At 38.7% G+C, this 21,649-nt stretch overlaps 1 protein-coding gene across 5 annotated transcripts in view; it reads left to right on the top strand.

Moving 5' to 3' along the window:
* Positions 1 to 21,649, top strand: part of NEDD4 (NEDD4 E3 ubiquitin protein ligase) — a 146,619-nt gene that overhangs the window by 121,524 nt on the left and 3,446 nt on the right. For all 5 annotated transcript variants that reach the window (XM_059913231.1, XM_059913232.1, XM_059913229.1 and 2 more), the window contains 10 exons: positions 676 to 905; positions 1,649 to 1,770; positions 1,861 to 1,931; positions 8,898 to 8,993; positions 9,355 to 9,428; positions 9,714 to 9,774; positions 12,557 to 12,616; positions 12,702 to 12,809; positions 13,464 to 13,560; positions 21,492 to 21,564. In XM_059913231.1, coding sequence (XP_059769214.1) covers positions 676 to 905; positions 1,649 to 1,770; positions 1,861 to 1,931; positions 8,898 to 8,993; positions 9,355 to 9,428; positions 9,714 to 9,774; positions 12,557 to 12,616; positions 12,702 to 12,809; positions 13,464 to 13,560; positions 21,492 to 21,564 — 992 coding nt within the window. The remainder of the gene's footprint in view (positions 1 to 675; positions 906 to 1,648; positions 1,771 to 1,860; positions 1,932 to 8,897; positions 8,994 to 9,354; positions 9,429 to 9,713; positions 9,775 to 12,556; positions 12,617 to 12,701; positions 12,810 to 13,463; positions 13,561 to 21,491; positions 21,565 to 21,649) is intronic.

The raw sequence follows: 21,649 nt of genomic DNA on the forward strand, positions 1-21,649 counted from the left end.
AAGCCTAGTTATCTACATTTGTCATATAAGCAAAGTATGTTCAAAGGATGAGTGAGGCAACGGAGCTCATTCACTAAGAACAGAGACTCAGGAGCTAAGACTTTCTTAACTTGTATCTTTAGTTTCTTCATCCATAAAATGAAGACAATAATAGTAGCTTCTTCATAGTGTTACTATGAGGAGTAAATGAGTTAACCTATTAAAACGCTGGGAACAGTACTGGCACAGTCTGTAAATGTTAGCACCTGTTAACGAGTGAAGCGGGCAGGCTCCAAGGAGGAAAAGTGGAGGGCGGGGAAGAACCCTGAGCCAACAGGCAGACAAGTAGCAGGCAGTGGACAGACTGACTGCAGGTCACAGAATGGTCTTCTTCATTGGATCTTAAGACGGAAAGGACGGTTCCTGAAGTGCCTTCACGTGAGCCTTATTACCACCATCAGTAGCTGCTTCTTCAGATGTGAAAATCAGAAGTCTATGTAATTAAGTGACTAGAGAAAATGGATGAGTTCTTTCATACTGTGGAGGAAATACAGACAATATACCTAGTCCTGTTTTCCCCGAAAAAAGATCGTGGGGACAGGGTAGAATACAATGAATTTTATAATGTTCATGAGAGAAATGTGTCGTCTTGTTGAATTGATTTAAACCATTAGTCTCTCTTCTCTGGGTTTTCAGAATGACATTCCAAACAAATTTGAAATGAAACTTCGCCGTGCAACTGTCCTTGAGGACTCTTACAGGAGAATTATGGGGGTCAAGAGAGCAGACTTCCTCAAGGCTAGACTATGGATTGAGTTTGATGGCGAAAAGGGACTAGATTATGGAGGAGTCGCCAGAGAATGGTTCTTTCTGATTTCGAAGGAAATGTTTAACCCTTATTATGGGTTGTTTGAATATTCTGCTACGTAAGTACCTTTACAATGACTGTATACAGAAAGAAAATCACTGTTTTGAAAGTAACAGAGTGATATGATGCAAGGAAAATGTACATCACAATGTGTCAGAAAAGGGAGACTGTAACTAATGTTGTTTCAGAAATAACTTTTTTAAATTGTGGTGAAATATACATAACATAAAATTTACCATTTTTATCATTTTCAGTATATAGTTCAGTGGCATTAAGTACAATACATTCATTGTTGTGTAACCATCACCACCATCCATCTGCAGAACTTTTTCATCATTCCCAAACTGAAACTCTGTACCCTTTAAACACTATCTCCCCCATTCCCTGGCATTAACCATTCTACTTTCTGTCTCTATGAATTTGACTCTTGTCAGTACCTCACATAAGTAGAATCATAGAGTATTTGTCTTTTTGTAACTGACTTCATTAGCATAATGTCTTCAAGGTTTTATCCATGTAGCAGCATGTGGTAGAATTTCCTTCTTTTTGAAGGCTATATAATATCCCGTTATGTGTATATACCACATTTTGTTTATCCATTTATCTTTCAATAACATTTTGGATTGTTTCCACCTTTTGACCAAAATGACTATTTTTAAAACCATTAAATCCAATGGTCTAATATGGTTCTAACAGAGGTAAACAACTCTGAAAAGAGGGAGATGATTTACAGTTATTTGTCATATTAAAATTTTTGTGTGAAATACAGAAAGGAACATTTAAATGTGGTTATCTTTACAGGGATAATTATACCCTACAGATAAATCCCAACTCTGGATTGTGTAATGAAGATCACCTCTCTTACTTCAAGTTTATTGGCCGGGTAGCTGGGATGGCAGTTTATCATGGCAAACTGTTGGATGGTTAGTATTAAGCATAAAACTTTTTTTTAATGTAATTATCTGATTTCTTTCACTTGGTAATCATTTCGAATATATTTGATTTTTTACAAGGCTTTTTCATCCGACCATTTTACAAGATGATGCTGCACAAGCCAATAACACTTCATGATATGGAATCAGTGGTATGTCTTTTTCACTTATAAAGTATGATATAACAGGCAACTGAATATTTTACAGGCTTACCTTTTAATAATGAAAAAAATCAATAGATGTTCCACAATACAAATGAACATTTTCCCCAACATTTTATTATGAAAATTTTCTAACATACAATGAAATTGAAAAAATTTTACAATGGCTATGTGCGTATCCACCACCCAGATTCCACAATTGGCTTTTTATCTATACTCACTTGTCCACACCCCCATCCGTCAATCCATCTTGTTTCTTGATGCATTTCAAAGAAAGTTGCATATATCAGTAAACGTCTCCCTAAATACTTCAACATGTTATACATCAATTTTATGCATCTCTTGCATCAGTATTTGAATTGTGATTATTTGTGATGAATGGCATATGTTTTCAAAATGGCAGCCCAAAAGCAAGGCCTTGAGATTAAGCTACTACAAAGAAACAGAAACCCGATAAAAAGATTGGCTTGCAGGAGAGCACCAGAATCACAACTAACTGCTGAACAAGCATCAACAGGAAGACACTGGAACTCACCAAAAAAGATACCCCACATCCAAAGACAAAGGAGAAGCTGTAATGAGACAGTAGGAGGGGCACAATCACAATAAAATCAAATCCCATAACTGCTGGGTGGGTGACTCACAAACTGGAGAACACTTATACCACAGAAGTCCACCCACTGGAGTGAAGGTTCTGAGCCCTACGTCAGGCTTCCCAACCTGGGGTTCCGGCAACGGGAGGAGGACTTCCTAGAGAATCACACTTTGAAGGCTAGTGGGATCTGATTGCAGGACTTTGACAGGACTGGGGTAAACAGAGACTCCACTCTTGGAGGGCACACACAAAGTAGTTTGTGCATCGGGACCCAGGGGAAGGAGCAGTGACCCCATAGGAGACTGAACCAGACCTACCTGCTAGTGTTGGAGGGTCTCCTGCAGAGGTGGGGGATGGCTGTGTCTCACCGTGAGGACAAGGACACTGGCAGCAGAAGATCTGGGAAGTACTCCTTGGCGTGAGCTCTCCCAGAGTCCACCATTAGCCCCACCAAAGAGCCCGGGTAGGCTCCAGTGCTGGGTCACCTCAGGCCAAACAACCAACAGGGAGGGAACCCAGCCCCACCCATCAGCAGACAAGCAGATTAAAGTTCTACTGAGCTCTGCCCACCAGAGCAACAGCCAGCTCTACCCACCACCAGTCCCTCCCATCAGGAAACTTGTACAAGCCTCTTAGATAGCCTCATCCACCAGAGGGCAGACAGCAGAAGCAAGAAGAACTACAATCCTGCAGCCTGTGGAACAAAAACTACATTCACTGAAAGATAGACAAGATGAAAAGGCAGAGGGCTATGTACCAGATAGAGGAACAAGATAAAACCCCAGAAAATGAAGTGGAGATAGGCAACCTTCCAGAAAAAGAATTCAGAATAATGATAGTGAAGATGATCCAGGACCTTGGAAAAAGAATGGAGGCAAAGAACGAGAAGATGTAAGAAATGTTTAACAAAGAACTAGAAGAATTAAAGAACAAACACCGAGAAGAATTAAAGAATAAACAAAACAGAGATGAACAATACAGTAACTGAAATGAAAAATACACTAGAAGGAATCAATAGCACAATAACTGAGGGAGAAGAACGGATAAGTGACCTGGAAGACAGAATGTTGGAATTCACTGCTGCGGAACAGAATAAAGAAAAAAGAATGAAAAGAAATGAAGACAGCCTAAGAGACCTCTGGGACAACATTAAACGCAACAACATTTGCATTATAGGGGTCCCAGAAGGAGAAGAGAGAGAGAAAGGACCTGAGAAAATATTTGAAGAGATTATAGTCGAAAACTTCCCTAACATGGGAAAGGAAATAGCCACCCAAGTCCAGGAAGCACAGAGAGTCCCAGGCAGGATAAACCAAAGGAGAAACATGCCGAGACACATAGTAATCAAACTGGCAAAAATTAAAGACACAGAAAAACTATTGAAAGCAACAAGGGAAAAATGACAAATAACATACAAGGGAACTCCCATAAGGTTAACAGCTGATTTCTCAGCAGAAACTCTACAAGCCAGAAGGGAGTGGCATGATACACTTAAAGTGATGAAAGGGAAGAACCTACAACCAAGATTACTCTACCTGGCAAGGATCTCAGTCAGATTCAATGGAGAAATCAAAAGCTTTACAGACAAGCAAAAGCTAAGAGAATTCAGCACCACCAAACCAGCTCTACAACAAATGCTAAAGGAACTTCTCTAAGTGGGAAACACAAGAGAAGACAAGGACCTACAAAAACAAACTCATAACAATTAAGAAAATGGTCATAGGAACATAGATATCGATAATTACCTTAAACGTGAATGGATTAAATGCTCCAGCCAAAAGACACAGGCTTGCTGAATGGATACAAAAACAAGACCCATCTATATGCTGTCTACAAGAGACCCACTTCAGACCTAGGGACACATAGAGACTGAAAGTGAGGGGATGGAAAAAGATAATCCCTGCAAATGGAAATCAAAAGAAAGCTGGAGTAGCAATACTCATATCAGATAAAATAGACTTTAAAACAAAGAATGTTACAAGAGACAAGGAAGGACACTACACAGTGATCAAGGGATCAATCCAAGAAGAAGATATAACAATTATAAATATATATGCACCCAACACAGGAGCACCTCAATACATAAGGCAACTGCTAACAGCTATAAAAGGAAATCGACAATAACACAATAATAGTGGGGGACTTTAACACCTCACTTACACCAATGGACAGATCATCCAAACAGAACATTAAAAAGGAAACACAAGCTTTAAATGACACAATAGACCAGATAGATTTAATTGATATTTATAGGACATGCCATCCAAAAACAGCAGATTACACTTTCTTCTCAAGTGTGCATGGACCATTCTCCAGGATAGATCACACCTTGGATCACAAATCAAACCTCAGTAAATTCAAGAAAACTGAAATCATATCAAGCATCTTTTCTGACCACAGCACTATCAGATTAGAAATCAATTACAGGGGAAAAAAACGTAAAAAACACAAACACATGGAGGCTAAACAATACGTTACTAAATAACCAAGAGATCACTGAAGAAATAAAAGAGGAAATCAAAAAATACCTAGAGACAAATGACAATGAAAACACGATGATCCAAAACCTATGGGATGCAGCAAAAGCAGTTTTAAAAGGGAAGTTTATAGCTATACAGCCTACCTCAAGAAACAAGAAAAATCTCAAATAAACAATCTAACCTTACACCTAAAGGAACTAGACAAAGAAGAACAAACAAGACCCAAAATTTGCAGAAGGAAACAAATCATAAAGAGCAGAGCAGAAATAAATGAAATAGAAACAAAGAAAACAATAGCAGAGATCAATAAAACTAAAAGCTGGTTCTTTGAGAAGATAAACAAAATTGATAAACCATTAGCCAGACTCATCAAGAAAAAGATGGAGAGGACTCAAATCAAGAAATGAAAAAGGAGAAGTTACAACAGACACTGCAGAAATACAAAGCATCCTAAGAGACTACTACAAACAACTCTATGCCAATAAAATGGACAACCTGGAAGAAATGGACAAATTCTTAGAAAAGTAGAACCTTCCAAGACTGAACCAGGAAGAAATAGAAAATATGAACAGACCAATCACAAGTAATAAAATTTAAACTGTGATTTAAAATCTTCCAACAAAAAAAGTTCAGGCCCAGACGGCTTCACAGGTGAATTCTATCAAACATTTAGAGAAGAGCTAACACCCATCCTTCTCAAACTCTTCCAAAATATTTCAGAGGAAGGAACACTCCCAAACTCATTCTACGAGGCCACCATCACCCTGATACCAAAACCAGACAAAGATACTACAAAAAAAGAAAATTACAGACCAGTAAAACTGATGAATATAGATGCAAAAATCCTCAACAAAATACTAGCAAACAGAATCCAACAACATGTTAAAAGGATCATACACCATGATCAAGTGGGATTTATCCCAGGGATGCAAGGATTCTTCAATATACGCAAATCAATCAATGTGATACACTGTATTAACAAATTGAAGGATAAAAACCATATGATCATCTCAATAGATGCAGAAAAAGCTTTTGACAGAATTCAACATCCATTTATGATAAAAACTCTCCAGAAAGTGGGCATAGAGGGAACCTACCTCAACATAATAAAGGCCATATATGACAAACCCACAGCAAACATCATTCTCAATGGTGAAAAACTGAAAGCATTTCCTCTAAGATCAGGAACAAGACAAGCATGTCCACTCTTGCCACTATTATTCAACACAGTTTTGGAAGTCCTAGCCACGGCAGTCAGAGGAGAAAAAGAAATAAAAGGAATACAAATTGGAAAAGAAGAAGTGAAACTGTCAATGTTTGCAGATGACATGATACTATACATAGGGAATCCTAAAGATGCCACCAGAAAACTATTAGAGCTAATCAATGAATTTGGTAAAGTTGCAGGATACAAAATTAATGCACAGAAATCTCTTGCATTCCTATACACTAATGATGAAAAATCTGAAAGAGAAATTAAGGAAACACGCCCATTTACCTTTGCAACAAAAAGAATAAAATACCTAGGAATAAACCTACCTAAGGAGACAAAAGAGCTGTATGCAGAAAACTATAAGACTGTTGAAAGAAATTAAAGATGATACAAACAGATCGAGAGATATACCATGTTTTTGGATTGGAAGAATTAATATTGTGAAAATGACTATACTACCCAAAGCAATCTACAGATTCAATGCAATCCCTATCAAATTACCAGTGGCATTTTTTACACAACTAGAACAAAATATCTTAAAATTTGTATGGAGACACAAAAGACCTCGAATAGCCAAAGCAGTCTTGAGGGAAAAAAACGGAGCTGGAGGAATCAGACTCCCGGACTTCAGACTATACTACAAAGCTACAGTAATCAAGAGAGTATGATACTGGCACAAAAACAGAAATATAGATCAATGGAACAGGATAGAAAGCCCAGAGATAAACCCACACACCTATGGTCAACTAATCTATGACAAAGGAGGCAAGGATATACAATGGAGAAAAGACAGTCTTCAATAAGTGGTGCTGGGAAAACGGGACAGCTACATGTGAAAGAATGAAATTAGAACACTCCGTAACATCATACACAAAAATAAACTCAAAATGGATTCAAGACCTAAATGTAAGGCTGGACACTATAAAACTCTTAGAGGAAAACATAGGAAGAATGCTCTTTGACATAAATCACAGCAAGACCCTTTTTGATCCACCTCCTAGAGTAATGGAAATAAAAACAAAAATAAACAAATGGGACCTAATGAAATTTAAAAGCTTTTGCAAAGCAAAGGAAACTACAAACAAGACGAAAAGACAACCCTTAGAATAGAAGAAAATATTTCCAAATGAATCAACAGACAAAGGATTAATCTCCAAAATATAGAAACAGCTCATGCAGCTCAATATTAAAAAAACAAACAATCCAATCAAAAAATGGGCAGAAGACCTAAATAGACATTTCTCCAAAGAAGACATACAGATGGCCAAGAAGCACATGAAAAGTTGCTCAACATCTCTAATTATTAGAGAAATGCAAATCAAGACTACAATGAGGTATCACCTCACACCAGTTAGAATGGGCATCATCAGAAAATCTACAAACAACAAATGCTGGAGAGGGTGTGGGGAAAAGGGAACCCTCTTGCACTGTTGGTGGGAATGTAAATTGATATAGGCAGTATGGAGAACAGTATGGAGGTTCCTTAAAAAACTAAAAATAGAATTACCATATGACCCAGCAATCCCACTACTGGGCATACACCCAGAGAAAACCATAATTCAAAAAGACACATGCACCCCAATGTTCACTGCAGCACAATTTACAATAGGCAGGACATGGAAGCAACCTAAATGCCCATCGACAGACGAATGGATAAAGAAGATGTGGTACATATATACAATGGAATATTACTCAGCCATAAAAAGGAACGAAATTGGGTCATTTGTAGAGACGTGGATGAATCTAGAGACTGTCATACAGAGTGAAGTAAGTCAGAAAGAGAAAAACAAATATCGTATATTAACGCATATATGTGGAACCTAGAAAAATGGTACAGTTGAACCGGTTTGCAGGGCAGAAATTGAGACACAGATGTAGAGAACAAACGTATGGACACCAAGGGGGGAAAGTGGGGGGTGGGGGGTGGTGTGATGAATTGGGAGATTGGGATTGACATGTATACACTGATATGTATAAAATGGATAACTAATAACAACCTGCTGTATAAAATAAATAAATAAAATTTTAAAATTAAAAAAAGAAACAGAAATCCAAGGATTAAATCCTTGACTATAACTTTGTAACCTACACTGAATAGCATCACACAGTGTGTGAACACATGGATTCCAAGACCTCGTCCGTATTACCAAGTCCCATTTTTGTGACATGTTATTCGTGTGAACAGTATAATTCTTCGGAAATCATAAAATTGCACAGTTATTGGCATTGGTTAACTGAAGTTTTGTATTTAATTTGAGATTTTTCTTCCACTTTGGCCAGGTATAAATAACAGCCTCCTCAGAGCTGCTTAAACGCTTCAAACACAGTCTCACCAGCCATGTGAAACAGGTGTTGAGTGCTCCTGAGTATCCATGGCAGTTAGGATTCATGTCAAAACTGACCCTTTAACTGGATAATAAAGTCTGTACCTCCACTACTTCCAAACAGAGATAGACTTCGAAACTTTTAAGCAGGCACCACGCTATTGATATATGCACTTATACTTACTGGTCATTCAACTCTTTGTAATACTTGTGTGTGTGTAAAAGATGTCCAACTGACCTTTTCATCTTTTGTCCAATTATTCAGACCGTCAGCATACTTTCTCTGCAGATTCAGGTATCTTCTTTCTATATACAAATTTTAAATATGCAATCTTTCCCATTTAGGATAGTGAGTATTACAATTCACTAAGATGGATTCTTGAAAACGATCCAACAGAACTGGACCTCCGGTTTGTCATAGATGAAGAACTTTTTGGACAGGTTTGTAAATTTTGATTAATTAAAATGGTACATAAATTGTGGAACTTTAGAACTTAAGTTTAATAACTTAAGTAAAATGTTATAACTTAAGTTTAGATGTTAAATAATGCATATATTCAACATATTTCTGCACTCTATTTTTAAATTTATTTTCCAGTAACGAAAGCTGTCTCTCAGAAAGAATTTCTGCTTCTTTAACATTGGACTCATTCCATATTTATTTTAGTAAAACTAATATTTCAAGTTTTCTTAGCTTTTGAATGGATTTAATTTAAAACACCAGGTTTCTGGTATAACTATCATATGTATACTTAATTTTTTTCACTAAAATAACATATCAATGTATCATGCTTAATTTTAGACCCATCAACATGAGTTGAAAAACGGCGGATCAGAAATAGTCGTCACCAATAAGAACAAAAAGGAATATATTTAGTAAGTATTTTGTTGTAAGTATTTTACTCTATTTAGTAAATTCTTTATTGGAAATAATTTTATACTTCTTTCTGGGAAGACTCTTTGTACCTTCTTTCTCTTAGCCCAGAGTCAGAGCCTCAATGTTCTTTTTTTCTTTCTGTAACCATGTCATATTACTCACTCATGTTCAGTTTTTGCCTTGGGCTTAGCTAGTCTTTATTTTTTGTTTCTAACCAGAATACATGTACCTTAACACTTTTTCTTGTTTCCTGTGAAAAAGATGAAATGTTTTGTTTCTTTTAGTCTTGTAATACAATGGCGATTTGTAAACCGAATCCAGAAGCAAATGGCTGCTTTTAAAGAGGTATTTATTTTGTTTCCTCTTCTATAATTTCAAAGTACAGTCCGTAAGTTTTAAATATTGGTCCTTATCATGTCGGAGAAAAAGTAGTATATGACTTTTTAAAACCATTTTAAATTAATTTTCATACTGACAAAATATTAAATGAATAGATGTTGAGTTAAAACGCAATCATTCAAGAAATCCATGTGGGCTTCCCTGGTGGCGCAGTGGTTGAGAATCCGCCTGCCAGTGCAGGGGACACGGGTTCGAGCCCTGGTCTGGGAAGATCCCACATGCCGCGGAGCAACTAGGCCCGTGAGCCACAATTACTGAGCCTGCGCGTCTGGAGCCTGTGCTCTGCAACCAGAGAGGCCGCGATGGTGAGAGGCCCGCGCACCGCGATGAAGAGTGGCCCCCACTTGCCGCAACTAGAGAAAGCCCTCGCACAGAAACGAAGACCCAACACAGCCATAAATAAATAAATAAATAAAATTTAAAAGGCTTTAAAAAAAAAAAAAAAAGAAATCCATGCAATAAACAGTCCTCCTTAACATGGATCCCCCTCACCTTTCCCAGTCCCACTCCCCTCACCTTAAGTAACCTTAGGTGAACAAAGGAACAAGAGTGCTAGAGGGATGGTGGAATATACTATTTGTTTCTTTTCCTAAATGGGGTCACATCATACATGTTGGTTTGTGACTCACTTTCTTCTCTTATCAAATACTTATTGGAGGTCTTTACATGTCAAGATATATAGTGACCTTTCTTTGTGGCTGCCTTTTATTCATACTCTAAATTCATAAGTTATTTAAACTTCCCAATTGATAGACATTTAGGCTGTTGTCAGGGCATTCATTTCCTAAGCTAACTAAAAGTCTTCTGTTAACTATTTATCACATACTTTTTCATTTATTCAACACTGAGCACTGACTGTGTCTGGTGCTATGCGAGAGGCAAAAAGACATAGGTCCTGCTGTCAAGGAGCAGAGACTCTAAAGGGGGAAATGGACAGAGGGAAGCCTGCAGTACTAGGTGAGCAGAGAAGAGAGGTAGAAACCAGGGCAGAGAGAGGTGGAGGCAGGGGAGGGGAGGGCTCAAGGGACGGGCCAGCCACAGAGGAAGAGGACATGCAATTCTAAGCAGAGGGGGCAGCACCTGTGAAGTGTGGCAGTAGACAGACTGGGCACACGTTAGAGAGAATACAAGCAATTGCTGTACTGGATAAGAGGATGCAAGAGGTGAAATTAAGCCTGGAGAGATGGGAAGAACCAGATGATGAGGGCCCTGTTTGTTTGGAGTTTTCTCTGAAGTTCAGTGAGGGAAGAAGGTGGCATTAAAGGCTATTAACAATTGAACACCAGGATTCAATGTATTGATACATTTTGGTCAGATCATTCTGGAAGTGGTATGTAGTGAGCTAGAGAGGGCAAGACGAGCTGCAGAGGCTAGTTGGGAAAGTGCTGCAGTAATCCCGGGGAGAAATGGTAAGGACAGTGGGAAGAAAGCTGTGTGTGCACGTGAGTGGCTCTCAGGAAGGTAGATCTATAGCTTAGGGTGATTTAAAGGATAGAGATCTGGGGATCCTCTGCATGTGTGTAGTGGAGGTGTGGACTAGACAAGATGGAAAATTCAAAAGAACAGTAAGAATGGTGAAAGTGGATGCCACACGCAGGGATGTGGGAACACCAACATTTAAGGAACAGACAGGAGAAATGGAGACATCAAAGGAAATCAGCAAAGGCAGACAGAGACATAGGAGGAAAACCATCAACAACAGCAGAGTTTCAAGAACAAAGGTGTTGTCAACAATATCGTAGTGCAGAGAAGTCAAATAAGATAGGGAACTAAAAAGCATGTATTAGATGTAGCTGCAAAGCTGTCTTTGAGTTTCTCCAGGACACCTTCAGGGAAGCATTGATGAAGAGGTCAGATTGCAGTGGTTGAGGGATAGATGGGGGTGAGCAAGGGGATTTGGAAATGCGTAGTAACACTGTCCGGAACGTGGAGAGCAGAAAGAGGGGCTTGCTTTCTTGTTTTGTTTTTAAGGTAGATAAGGCTTGAACAAATTTAGATGCATCAAGAGTGAGCTAGTAGGGCTTCCCTGGTGGCGCAGTGGTTAAGAATCTGCCTGCCAGTGCAGGGGACACGGGTTCGAGCCCTGGTCTGGGTAGATCCCACATGCCGCGGAGCAACTAGGCCTGTGAGCCACAATTACTGAGCCTGCGCGTCTGGAGCCTGTGCTCCGCAACAAGAGAGGCCGCGATAGTGAGAGGCCCGTGCACCGCGATGAAGAGTGGCCCCCACTTGCCACAACTAGAGAAAGCCCTCGCACAGAAACGAAGACCCAACACAGCCATAAATAAATAAATTAAAAAAAAGAGTGAGCTAGTAAAGGTTTAGTGATGACATCCTTGACGAAGCAGATGAAGCACAGAGAGGAAGTGGTCCCTCTCTCCACAGCAGTGGGGAGGAGGCCCTCGTGGATGTTGGTGCTGGTTGGTACATGGGGATGCAGAAGGTTGAGGGAATTCCATCCTGCAGAATTGCCTCTATTTTCTCTCTCAAGTAGAAATTATCTGCTGTAAAGAAGGGGTGACATGGAGGAGGAGGAGGAGACTTAAAAATTGTGGGGAAGTTTTAAAATAGCCACTTTGAGGAATCAGTGAGAGAACAGACATGTATACTTTCTTGCCAACACTGAAATGTCAGTTAAGAGCCCATGAATGTGTAGTGGAAGAAGACGAAGTATGGGATTGTCCATTGACCCCACTGACCAGGGTTTTAAATATATTCTTTCTACTAGGGATTTTTTGAACTGATACCACAGGATCTTATCAAAATTTTTGATGAAAATGAACTAGAGGTAAGAAATATTGTTCTTATCTTAAAACAGGACTTTTGTTCCAATTATTCTTCATGTCTACAGTTTGACATTTCTTATTACGTAGCTTCTGATGTGTGGCTTGGGAGATGTCGATGTGAATGACTGGAGAGAACACACAAAGTACAAAAATGGCTACAGTGTAAATCATCAAGTCATCCAGTGGTTTTGGAAGGTAATGGAAAGCTTCTATTTTCATAAATTACTTTTCAGTAGATTCAATCATATTTAACTATACTAGTGGATCACATAGAGATAAGACAAAAAATATATATAGCCCTGCCAAAATTATCTTTGATTTTGTACTGTATACGTTTACCTTCTGGATATGGTTCCAACCTCCATACATATTTTTAGATAAGTAAAATGTGCAGAATGTAGTAAGTGGTAGTGACGGCTGAGATAGGCACTTGATTCCTTACTAAAGTTGGGACTCTTCAAGGGAACTTGTAATAACCTGCAGTGTATTCTCTGGGACTCCTGCATGGCTCCTTGGAATGTGATTTTCCATCTTATATAGAGATGTGTATGCTACTCAATAATACCAGTAAATAACAATTTTTTAAAAGCCGTGAGTCACACCTGAGAGGAAATTTTGTCACTTTATTAGGCTATAATCCCACTCTAAAGAGTTACCATGTAGCCTTGGAAATGAAGTTTCAAGAACTTCATGAACCACCCATAAGCACAACTTGAACTAAAAGAAACATGCAAATTTCATAAGTGATCATTAATGCTCTAACTAAATTCTGATAGCATATTTTTCAGGATAGTTTTGTTACCGGTTTTTTCCAGTGATGTTCCTAAGTGCTGCTTTTATCTTTTGCAGGCTGTTGTAATGATGGACTCAGAAAAAAGAATACGATTACTTCAGTTTGTCACTGGCACATCCCGTGTGCCTATGAATGGATTTGCTGAACTGTATGGTAAGGATTTCCGTAGATCATTAAAAGATGGAGCTTATGCCAGTTGTCTTCTTCATGGCTGACTAGTCTTCAGGCTTCTATCATTTATACAAATATTTAGCTTAATTAAAAAAATTAAGATTTTAAAATGATTATAATTAGATACACTGAAGTAGGTCAAAATATATGTACACCTTCTAATCAGATAGCAAAGGAGAAAACTGGAAACATGAAATGACTCAAGTTACTTCCCACTCTTGAATTTTAAATTTGATTCCCACCCTGCATTCCATTACAAAAAAAGCATTGCCTGTAGTGTGATGGTTTAGGGCAGGCAGCGTGTAAAGTTCCACAGGGTGTTAATAAGCGTACAACAAAACACAGAGAGTATCATAGTAGAATACATTTGGGGGAAAGAACGGACTAAATGAAGTTAAATATTCTGTTTATTGGAATGACATTTACTTGCTTTTAAAGATACCAAGAAGAACAAATCTTTCAGAGAGAGTATAGCCAAGATTGGAGCCCTACTGTCCCCTCCTTGGTAAACCTGGTTTCCTTGTTAAGCTTCATTTATATCTGTTTGCAGAACCTGTCAAGCAGCTGCCACTTCTCCACCTAGAGTAACCATTCCCAGTAGGAAGGCTGAGACAAGAGCTTTGCTGCTCACCAATGTGCTCATTGGAAAGACAAATCCAGTTAAGCAGGGCAAACACCCCTTCCATCTCTAGATCCACTGCCCTCTTTTATGCAGCCCAGGCCTACAGCCATCCACTGATATCATGAATTTTTTGGAATTTGGGGGAGATATCCCACACACAGGTCCAGAGTTATTAGTGTTAGAATATAAATTCAAATTCTTAAGGGCTTACAAAAGAAGTAGAAGTTGCTTCAGAATGTTAATATTACAGTACAGTATTATCTAGCCAATAAAAAGTATGTTACATTTTTTTTAACATCTTTATTGGAGTATAATTCCTTTACAATGGTGTGTTAGTTTCTGCTGTATCACAAAGTGAATCAGCTATACGTATACCTATATCCCCATATCCCCTCCCTCTTGCGTCTCCCTCCCACCCTCCCTATCCCACCCCTCTAGGTGGTCACAAAGCACCGAGCTGATCTCCCTGTGCTATGCGGCTGCTTCCCACTAGCTAGCTATTTTACATTTGGTGGTGTATATATGTCCATGCTACTCTCTCACTTCATCCCAGCTTACCCTTCCCCCTCCCCAAGTCCTCAAGTCGATTCTCTACGTCTGCATCTTTATTCCTGTCCTGCCCCTAGGTTCTTCAGAACCTTTTTTTTTTTTAGATTCCATATATATGTGTTAGCATACAGTATTTGTTTTTCTCTTTCTGACTTACTTCACTCTGTATGACAGACTCTAGGTCCATCCACCCCACTACAAATAAATCAATTTTGTTTCTTTTTATGGCTGAGTAATATTCCATTGTATATATGTGCCACATCTTCTTTATCCATTCATCTGATGATGGACACTTAGGTTGCTTCCATGTCATGGCTATTGTAACTAGTGCTGCAGTGAACATTGTGGTACATGACTCTTTTTAAATTATGGTTTTCTCAGGGCATATGCCCAGTAGTGGGATTGCTAGGTCATATGGTAATTCTATTTTTAATTTTTTAAGGAACTTCCATACAGTTCTTCAAAGTGGCTGTATCAATTTACATTCCCACCAACAGTGCAAGGGGGTTCCCTTTTCTCCACACCTTCTCCAGCATTTATTGTTTGTAGATTTTTTGATGATGGCCATTCTGACTGGTGTGAGGTGATACCTCATCGTAGTTTTGATTTGCATTTCTCTAATAATTAGTGATGTTGAGCATCCTCTCATGTGTTTGTTGGCAATCTGTATATCTTCTCTGGAGAAATGTCTATTTAGGTCTTCTGCCCATTTTTGGATTGGGTTGTTTGTTTTTTTGATATTGAGCTGCATGAGCTGCTTGTATATTTTGGAGATTAATCCTTTGTCAGTTGCTTCGTTTGCAAATATTTTCTCCCATTCTGAGGGTTGTCTTTTCATCTTGTTTATGGTTTCCTTTGCTGTGCAAAAGCTTTTAAGTTTCATTAGGTCCCATTTGTTTATTTTTGTTTTTATTTCCCTTTCCCTAGGAGGTGGGTCACAAAGGATCTTGCTGTGATTTATGTCATAGAGTGTTCTACCTATGTTCTCCTCTAAGAGTTTTATAGTGTCTGGCCTTAAATTTAGGTCTTTAATCCATTTTGAGTTTATTGTTTTGTATGATGTTACAGAGTGTTTTAATTTCATTCTTTTACATGTAGCTGTCCAGTTTTCCCAGCACCACTTATTGAAGAGGCTGTCTTTTCTCCATTGTATACTCTTGCCTCCTTTATGAAAGATAAGGTGACCATATGTGTGTGGGTTTATCTTTGGGCTTTCTATCCTGTTCCATTGAGCTATATTTCTGTTTTTGTGTCAGTATCATACTGTCTTGATTACTGTAGCTTTGTAGTATAGTCTGAAGTCAGGGAGACTAATTCCTCCAGCTCCGTTTTTCTTTCTCAGGATTGCTTTGGCTATTCGGGGTCTTTTGTGTTTCCATACAGATTGTGACATTTTTTGTTCTTGTTCTCTGAAAAATGCCATTGGTAGTTTGATAGAGATTGCACTGAATCTGTACATTGCTTTGGATAGTAGAGTCATTTTCACAATGTTGACTCTTCCCATCCAAGAACATGGTATATCTCACCATCTGTTTTTATCATCTTTAATTTCTTTCATCAGTGTCTTATAGTTTTCTGCATACAGGTCTTTTGTCTCCTTAGGTAGGTTTATTCCTAGGTATTTTATTCTTTTTGTTGCAATGGTAAATGGGAGTGTTTCCTTGATTTCTCTTTCAGATTTTTCATCATTAGTGTATAGGAATGCAAGAGATGTCTGTGCATTAATTTTATATCCTGCTACTTTACCAAATTCATTGTTAGCTCTAGTAGTTTTCTGGTAGCATCTTTAGTATTCTCTATGTATAGTATCATGTCATCTGCAAACAGTGACAGTTTCACTTCTTCTTTTCCAATTTGTATTCCTTTTATTTCTTTTTCTCCTCTGATTGCCATGGCTAGGACTTCCAAAACTATGTTGAATAATAGTGGCAAGAGTGGACATTCTTGTCTTGTTCCTGATCTTAGAGGAAATGGTTTAAGTTTTTCACCACTGAGAATGATGTTTGCTGTAGGTTTGTCATATATGGCCTTTATTATGTTGAGGTAGGTTCCCTCTACACCCACTTTCTGGAGAGTTTTTATCATAAATGGGTGTTGAATTTTGTCGAAAGCTTTCTCTGCATCTATTGAGATGATCATATGGTTTTTATCCTTCAATTTGTTATTATGGTGTATCACACTGATTGATTTGCATATATTGAAAAGTCCTTGCATTCCTGGGATAAACCCCACTTGATCATGGTGTATGATCCTTTTAATGAGTTGTTGGATTCTGTTTGCTAGTATTTTGTTGAGGATTTTTGCATCTGTATTCATCAGTGATACTGGTCTGTAATTTTCTTTTTTTGAGTATCTTTGTCTGGTTTTGGTGTCAGAGAGATGGTGGCCTCATAGAATGAGTTTGGGAGTGTTCCTTCCTCTGCAATTTTTTGGAAGCGTTTGAGAAGGATGGGTGTTAGCTCTTCTCTAAATGTTTGATAGAATTCACCTGTGAAGCCATCTGGTCCTGGCCTTTTGTTTGTTGGAAGATTTTTTTAATTTATTTATTTATTTATTTTAGCTGTGTTGGGTCTTCATTTCTGTGCGAGGGCTTTCTCTAGTTGCGGCAAGCGGGGGTCACTCTTCATTGCGGTGCACGGGCCTCTCACTATCGCGGCCTCTCCTGTTGCGGAGCACAGGCTCCAGACGCGCAGGTTCAGCAGTTGAGGCTCACGGGCCCAGTTGCTCCCCGGCATGTGGGATCTTCCCAGACCAGGGCTCGAACCCGTGTCCCCTGCATTGGCAGGCAGACTCTCAACCACTGCGCCACCAGGGAAGCCCTGTTGGAAGATTTTTAATCACAGTTTCAATTTCAGTGCTTGTGATTGGTCTGTTTCTATTTTCTATTTCTTCCTGGTTCAGTCTCAGAAGGTTGTGCTTTTCTAAAAATTTGTCCATTTCTTCCAGGTTGTACATTTTATTGGCATATACTTGCTTGTAGTAATCTCTCATGATCCTTTGTATTTCTGCAGTGTCAGTTGTTACTTCTCCTCTTTCATTTTTAATTCTGTGTCTGGCTAGTGGTTTATCAATTTTGTTTATCTTCTCAAAGAACCAGCTTTTAGTTTTATTGATCTTTGCTATTGTTTCCTTCATTTCTTTTTCATTTATTTCTGATCTGGTCTTTATGATTTCTTTCCTTCTGCTAACTTTGTGGGGTTTTTTGTTCTTCTTTCTCTAATTGCTTTAGGTGTAAGGTTAGGTTGTTTATTTGAGATTTTTCTTGTTTCTTGAGGTAGGATTGTATTGCTATAAACTTCTCTCTTAGAACTGCTTTTGCTGCATCCCATAGGTTTTGGGTCGTCGTGTTTTCATTGTCATTTGTTTATAGATATTTTTTGATTTCCTCTTTGATTTCTTCAGTGATCTCTTGGTTATTTAGTAGAGTATTGATTAGTCTCCATGTATTTGTATTTTTTACCGTTTTTTTCCTGTAATTGATATCTAGTCCTATAGTATTGTGGTCGGAAAAGATACTTGATATGATTTCAATTTTCTTAAATTTACCAAGGCTTGATTTGTGACCCAAGATATGATCTATCCTGAAGTATGTTCCATTAGTACTTGAGAAGAAAGTGTATTCTGTTGTTTTGGGGTGGAATGTCCTATAAATATCAATTAAGTCCATCTTGTTTAATGTGTCATTTAAAGTTTGTGTTTCCTTATTTATTTTCATTTTGGATCATCTGTCCATTGGTGAAAGTGGGGTGTTAAAGTCCCCTAATATTATTGCGTTACTGTCAATTTCCCCTTTTATGGTTGTTAGCATTTGCCCTATGTATTGAGGTGCTCCTATGTTGGGTGCATAAATATTTACAATTGTTGTATCATCTTCTTGGGTTGATCCCTTGATCATTATGTATTGTCCTTCTTTGTCTCTTGTAATAGTCTTTATTTTAAAGTCTATTCTATCTGATATGAGAATTGCTACTCCAGCTTTCTTTTGATTTCCATTTGCATGAAATATCTTTTTCCATCCCCTCACTGTCAGTCTGTATGTGTCCCTAGGTCTGAAGTGGGTCTCTTGTAAGCAGCATCCATACGGGTCTTGTTTTTGTATCCATTCAGCCAGTCTTTGTCTTTTGGTTGGAGCATTTAATTCATTTACATTTAAGGTAATTATTGATATGTATGTTCCTGTTACCATTTTCTTAATTGTTTTGGGTTTGTTATTGTAGGTCTTTTCCTTCTCTTGTGTTTCCTGCCTAGAGAAGTTCCTTTAGCATTTGTTGTAGAGCTGGTTTGGTAGTGCTGAATTCTCTTAGCTTTTCCTTGTCTGTAAAGGTTTTAATTTCTCCTTCGAATCTGAATGAGATCCTTGCTGGGTAGAGTAATCTTGGTTGTAGGCTTTTCCCTTTCATCACTTTAAATATGTCCTGCCACACCCTTCTGGCTTGCAGAGTGTCTGCTGAAGGATCGGCTGTTAACCTTATGGGGATTCCCCTGTATGTTATTTGTTGCTTTTCCCTTGCTGGTTTTAATATTTTTTCTTTGTGTTTAATTTTTAATAGTTTGATTAATATGTGTCTTGGTGTGTTTCTCCTTGGATTTATCCTGTATGGGACTCTCTGCACTTCCTGGACTTGACTGAGTATTTCCTTTCCCATATTAGTGAAGTTTTCAACTATAATCTCTTCAAATACTTTCTCAGTCCCTTTCTTTTTCTCTTCTTCTTCTGTGACCCCTATATTTCGAATGTTGGTGCGTTTAATGTTGTCCCAGAGGTCTCTGAGACTGTCCTCAATTCTTTTCATTCTTTTTTCTTTATTCTGCTCTGCAGTAGTTATTTCCACTATTTTATCTTCCAGGTCACTTATCCTTTCTTCTACCTCAGTTATTCTGCTATTGATTCCTTCTAGAGAATTTTTAATTTCATTTATTGTGTTGTTCATCATTGTTTGTTTGCTCTTTAGTTCTTCTAGGTCCTTGTTAAACGTTTCTTGTATTTTCTCCATTCTATTCCCAAGATTTTGGATCATCTTTACTTTTATTACTCTGAATTCTTTTTCGGGTAGATGCCTATTTCCTCTTCATTTGTTTGGTCTGGTGGGTTTTTACCTTGCTCCTTCATCTGCTGTGTATTTCTCTGTCTTCTCATTTTGCTTAACTTACTGTGTTTGGGGTTCACAGGCTGCAGGTTCATAGTTCCCATTGTTTTTGGTGTCTGACCCCAGTGGGTAAGGTTGGTTCAGTGGGTTGTGTAGGCTTCCTGGTGGAGGGGACTGGTGCCTGTGTTCTGATGGATGAGGCTGGATCTTGTCTTTCTGGTGGGCAGGACCACATCCAGTGGTGTGTTTTGGGGTGTCTGTGAACTTATTATGATTTTAGGCAGCCTCTCTGGTAATGGGTGGGGTTGTGTTCCTGTCTTGCTAGTTGTTTGGCTTGGGGTGTCCAGCACTGGAGCTTGCTGGTTGTTGAGGGGAGCTGGGTCTTAGCGTTGAGATAGAGATCTCTGGGAGAGCTCTCACCAATTGATATTACGAGGGGCCGGGAGGTCTCTTGTGGACCAATGTCCTGAACTCGGCTCTCCCACCTCAGAGGCTCAGGCCTGACACCTGGCCAGAGCACCAAGATCCTGGGTCATCCTGGAGAAGATGGACTGAAGCCAGGAGAAAGCTAGATGATGGGAGACCTGTCAGAAGTCTTGTTTGGTGAAATCAGGCAAAGGATGGTGACATTCTGTACCCAGGCTCTACTCGCGAAGGGGAAAGGGGTGCCTCGGGAAGCCAAGTGCGAACTTCCACGCAAAAGTATGTTACATTGATATTGGTTGACTTACAGGAAGTTTTCCAGATGGATTGTTTAGGTGAGAGAATCAAGAGGAAGGGAAATATGATTCCATGCTATGGAAAACACAGTGACAAAAGTACTGAAATTTTAACTGTATGGATAATTGTGATGGGTAATGTGTGAAAAGCAATGCTTTTTGAGAAAAGAGTAATTTGGAAAATTTAGGTATTTTTAGTGCTGCTTCTGACAATTATCCTCACACACACATATTTGGATATGAGTCTAAGACATGGAGAGAAGTATGGAAGGTGTCTCATCGTGTTGTCAGCATTGATGACCTGGGAGGTTGGAGGATGTTGAGAATTGGAGGAGGAAGAACTAAGCAAAAACTCCAAAGGAAAAAAAAAAGTTTCTAAGAATGTGCATAATAAGAGGAAAATGTAGCATGTATAACATGATCCCATGCACATAAAATCCTATATAGATGCACATGCACAAAAAGATTCATGATAGGATGTTTACTCAGATTTAATGGTGGAATTTCAGGTGATTTTTACATCTTTCATTATATAATCTCACTACAAAAAAAAATAAAGCAATAGAGAAAAAATAATCAGAAAAAGCTGTTTTCAGTGGGACTCAAAAACGCACATTTTCTGTGTACCTATGACAGAGGCGGTATATGGAAATGCAGGGCTAGGAAACAGCAAAAGCCCCGTCAGACACACAACCCCCACCCCCTACCCCAGGGCAGAGTGATACTGTGGTCCCAAATGCACTGATAGAGGAGGAGTCCTCGTTTCATGGCTGGACAGTAAAGTCATCAGGCCCAGGACAACATTATTTCTTTTGAGTTTAAAGAAACTAGATGTTCTCTGTGTGTTTAAGTTCTGCATTAGCAAAAGTGAGTTGTGAAATGCCCAGAAATTCCTGTAAGACTAATTGAAACCAAAGCAACTCTTCTTCCTTGTAGGCTCAAACGGACCACAGTCATTTACAGTTGAGCAGTGGGGCACCCCTGAGAAGCTGCCAAGAGCTCATACGTGGTAAGCAGTTTCTCTGACCCTAGAGAACAAGTCCTCAGAGACAGAAGGTCCTCTAACAGTCTGGGTACGGAAGGTCTAGTTCCCT

Source organism: Balaenoptera ricei, chromosome 2 (genome assembly GCF_028023285.1).
Source record: "Balaenoptera ricei isolate mBalRic1 chromosome 2, mBalRic1.hap2, whole genome shotgun sequence".
Classification (NCBI taxonomy): domain Eukaryota; kingdom Metazoa; phylum Chordata; class Mammalia; order Artiodactyla; family Balaenopteridae; genus Balaenoptera; species Balaenoptera ricei.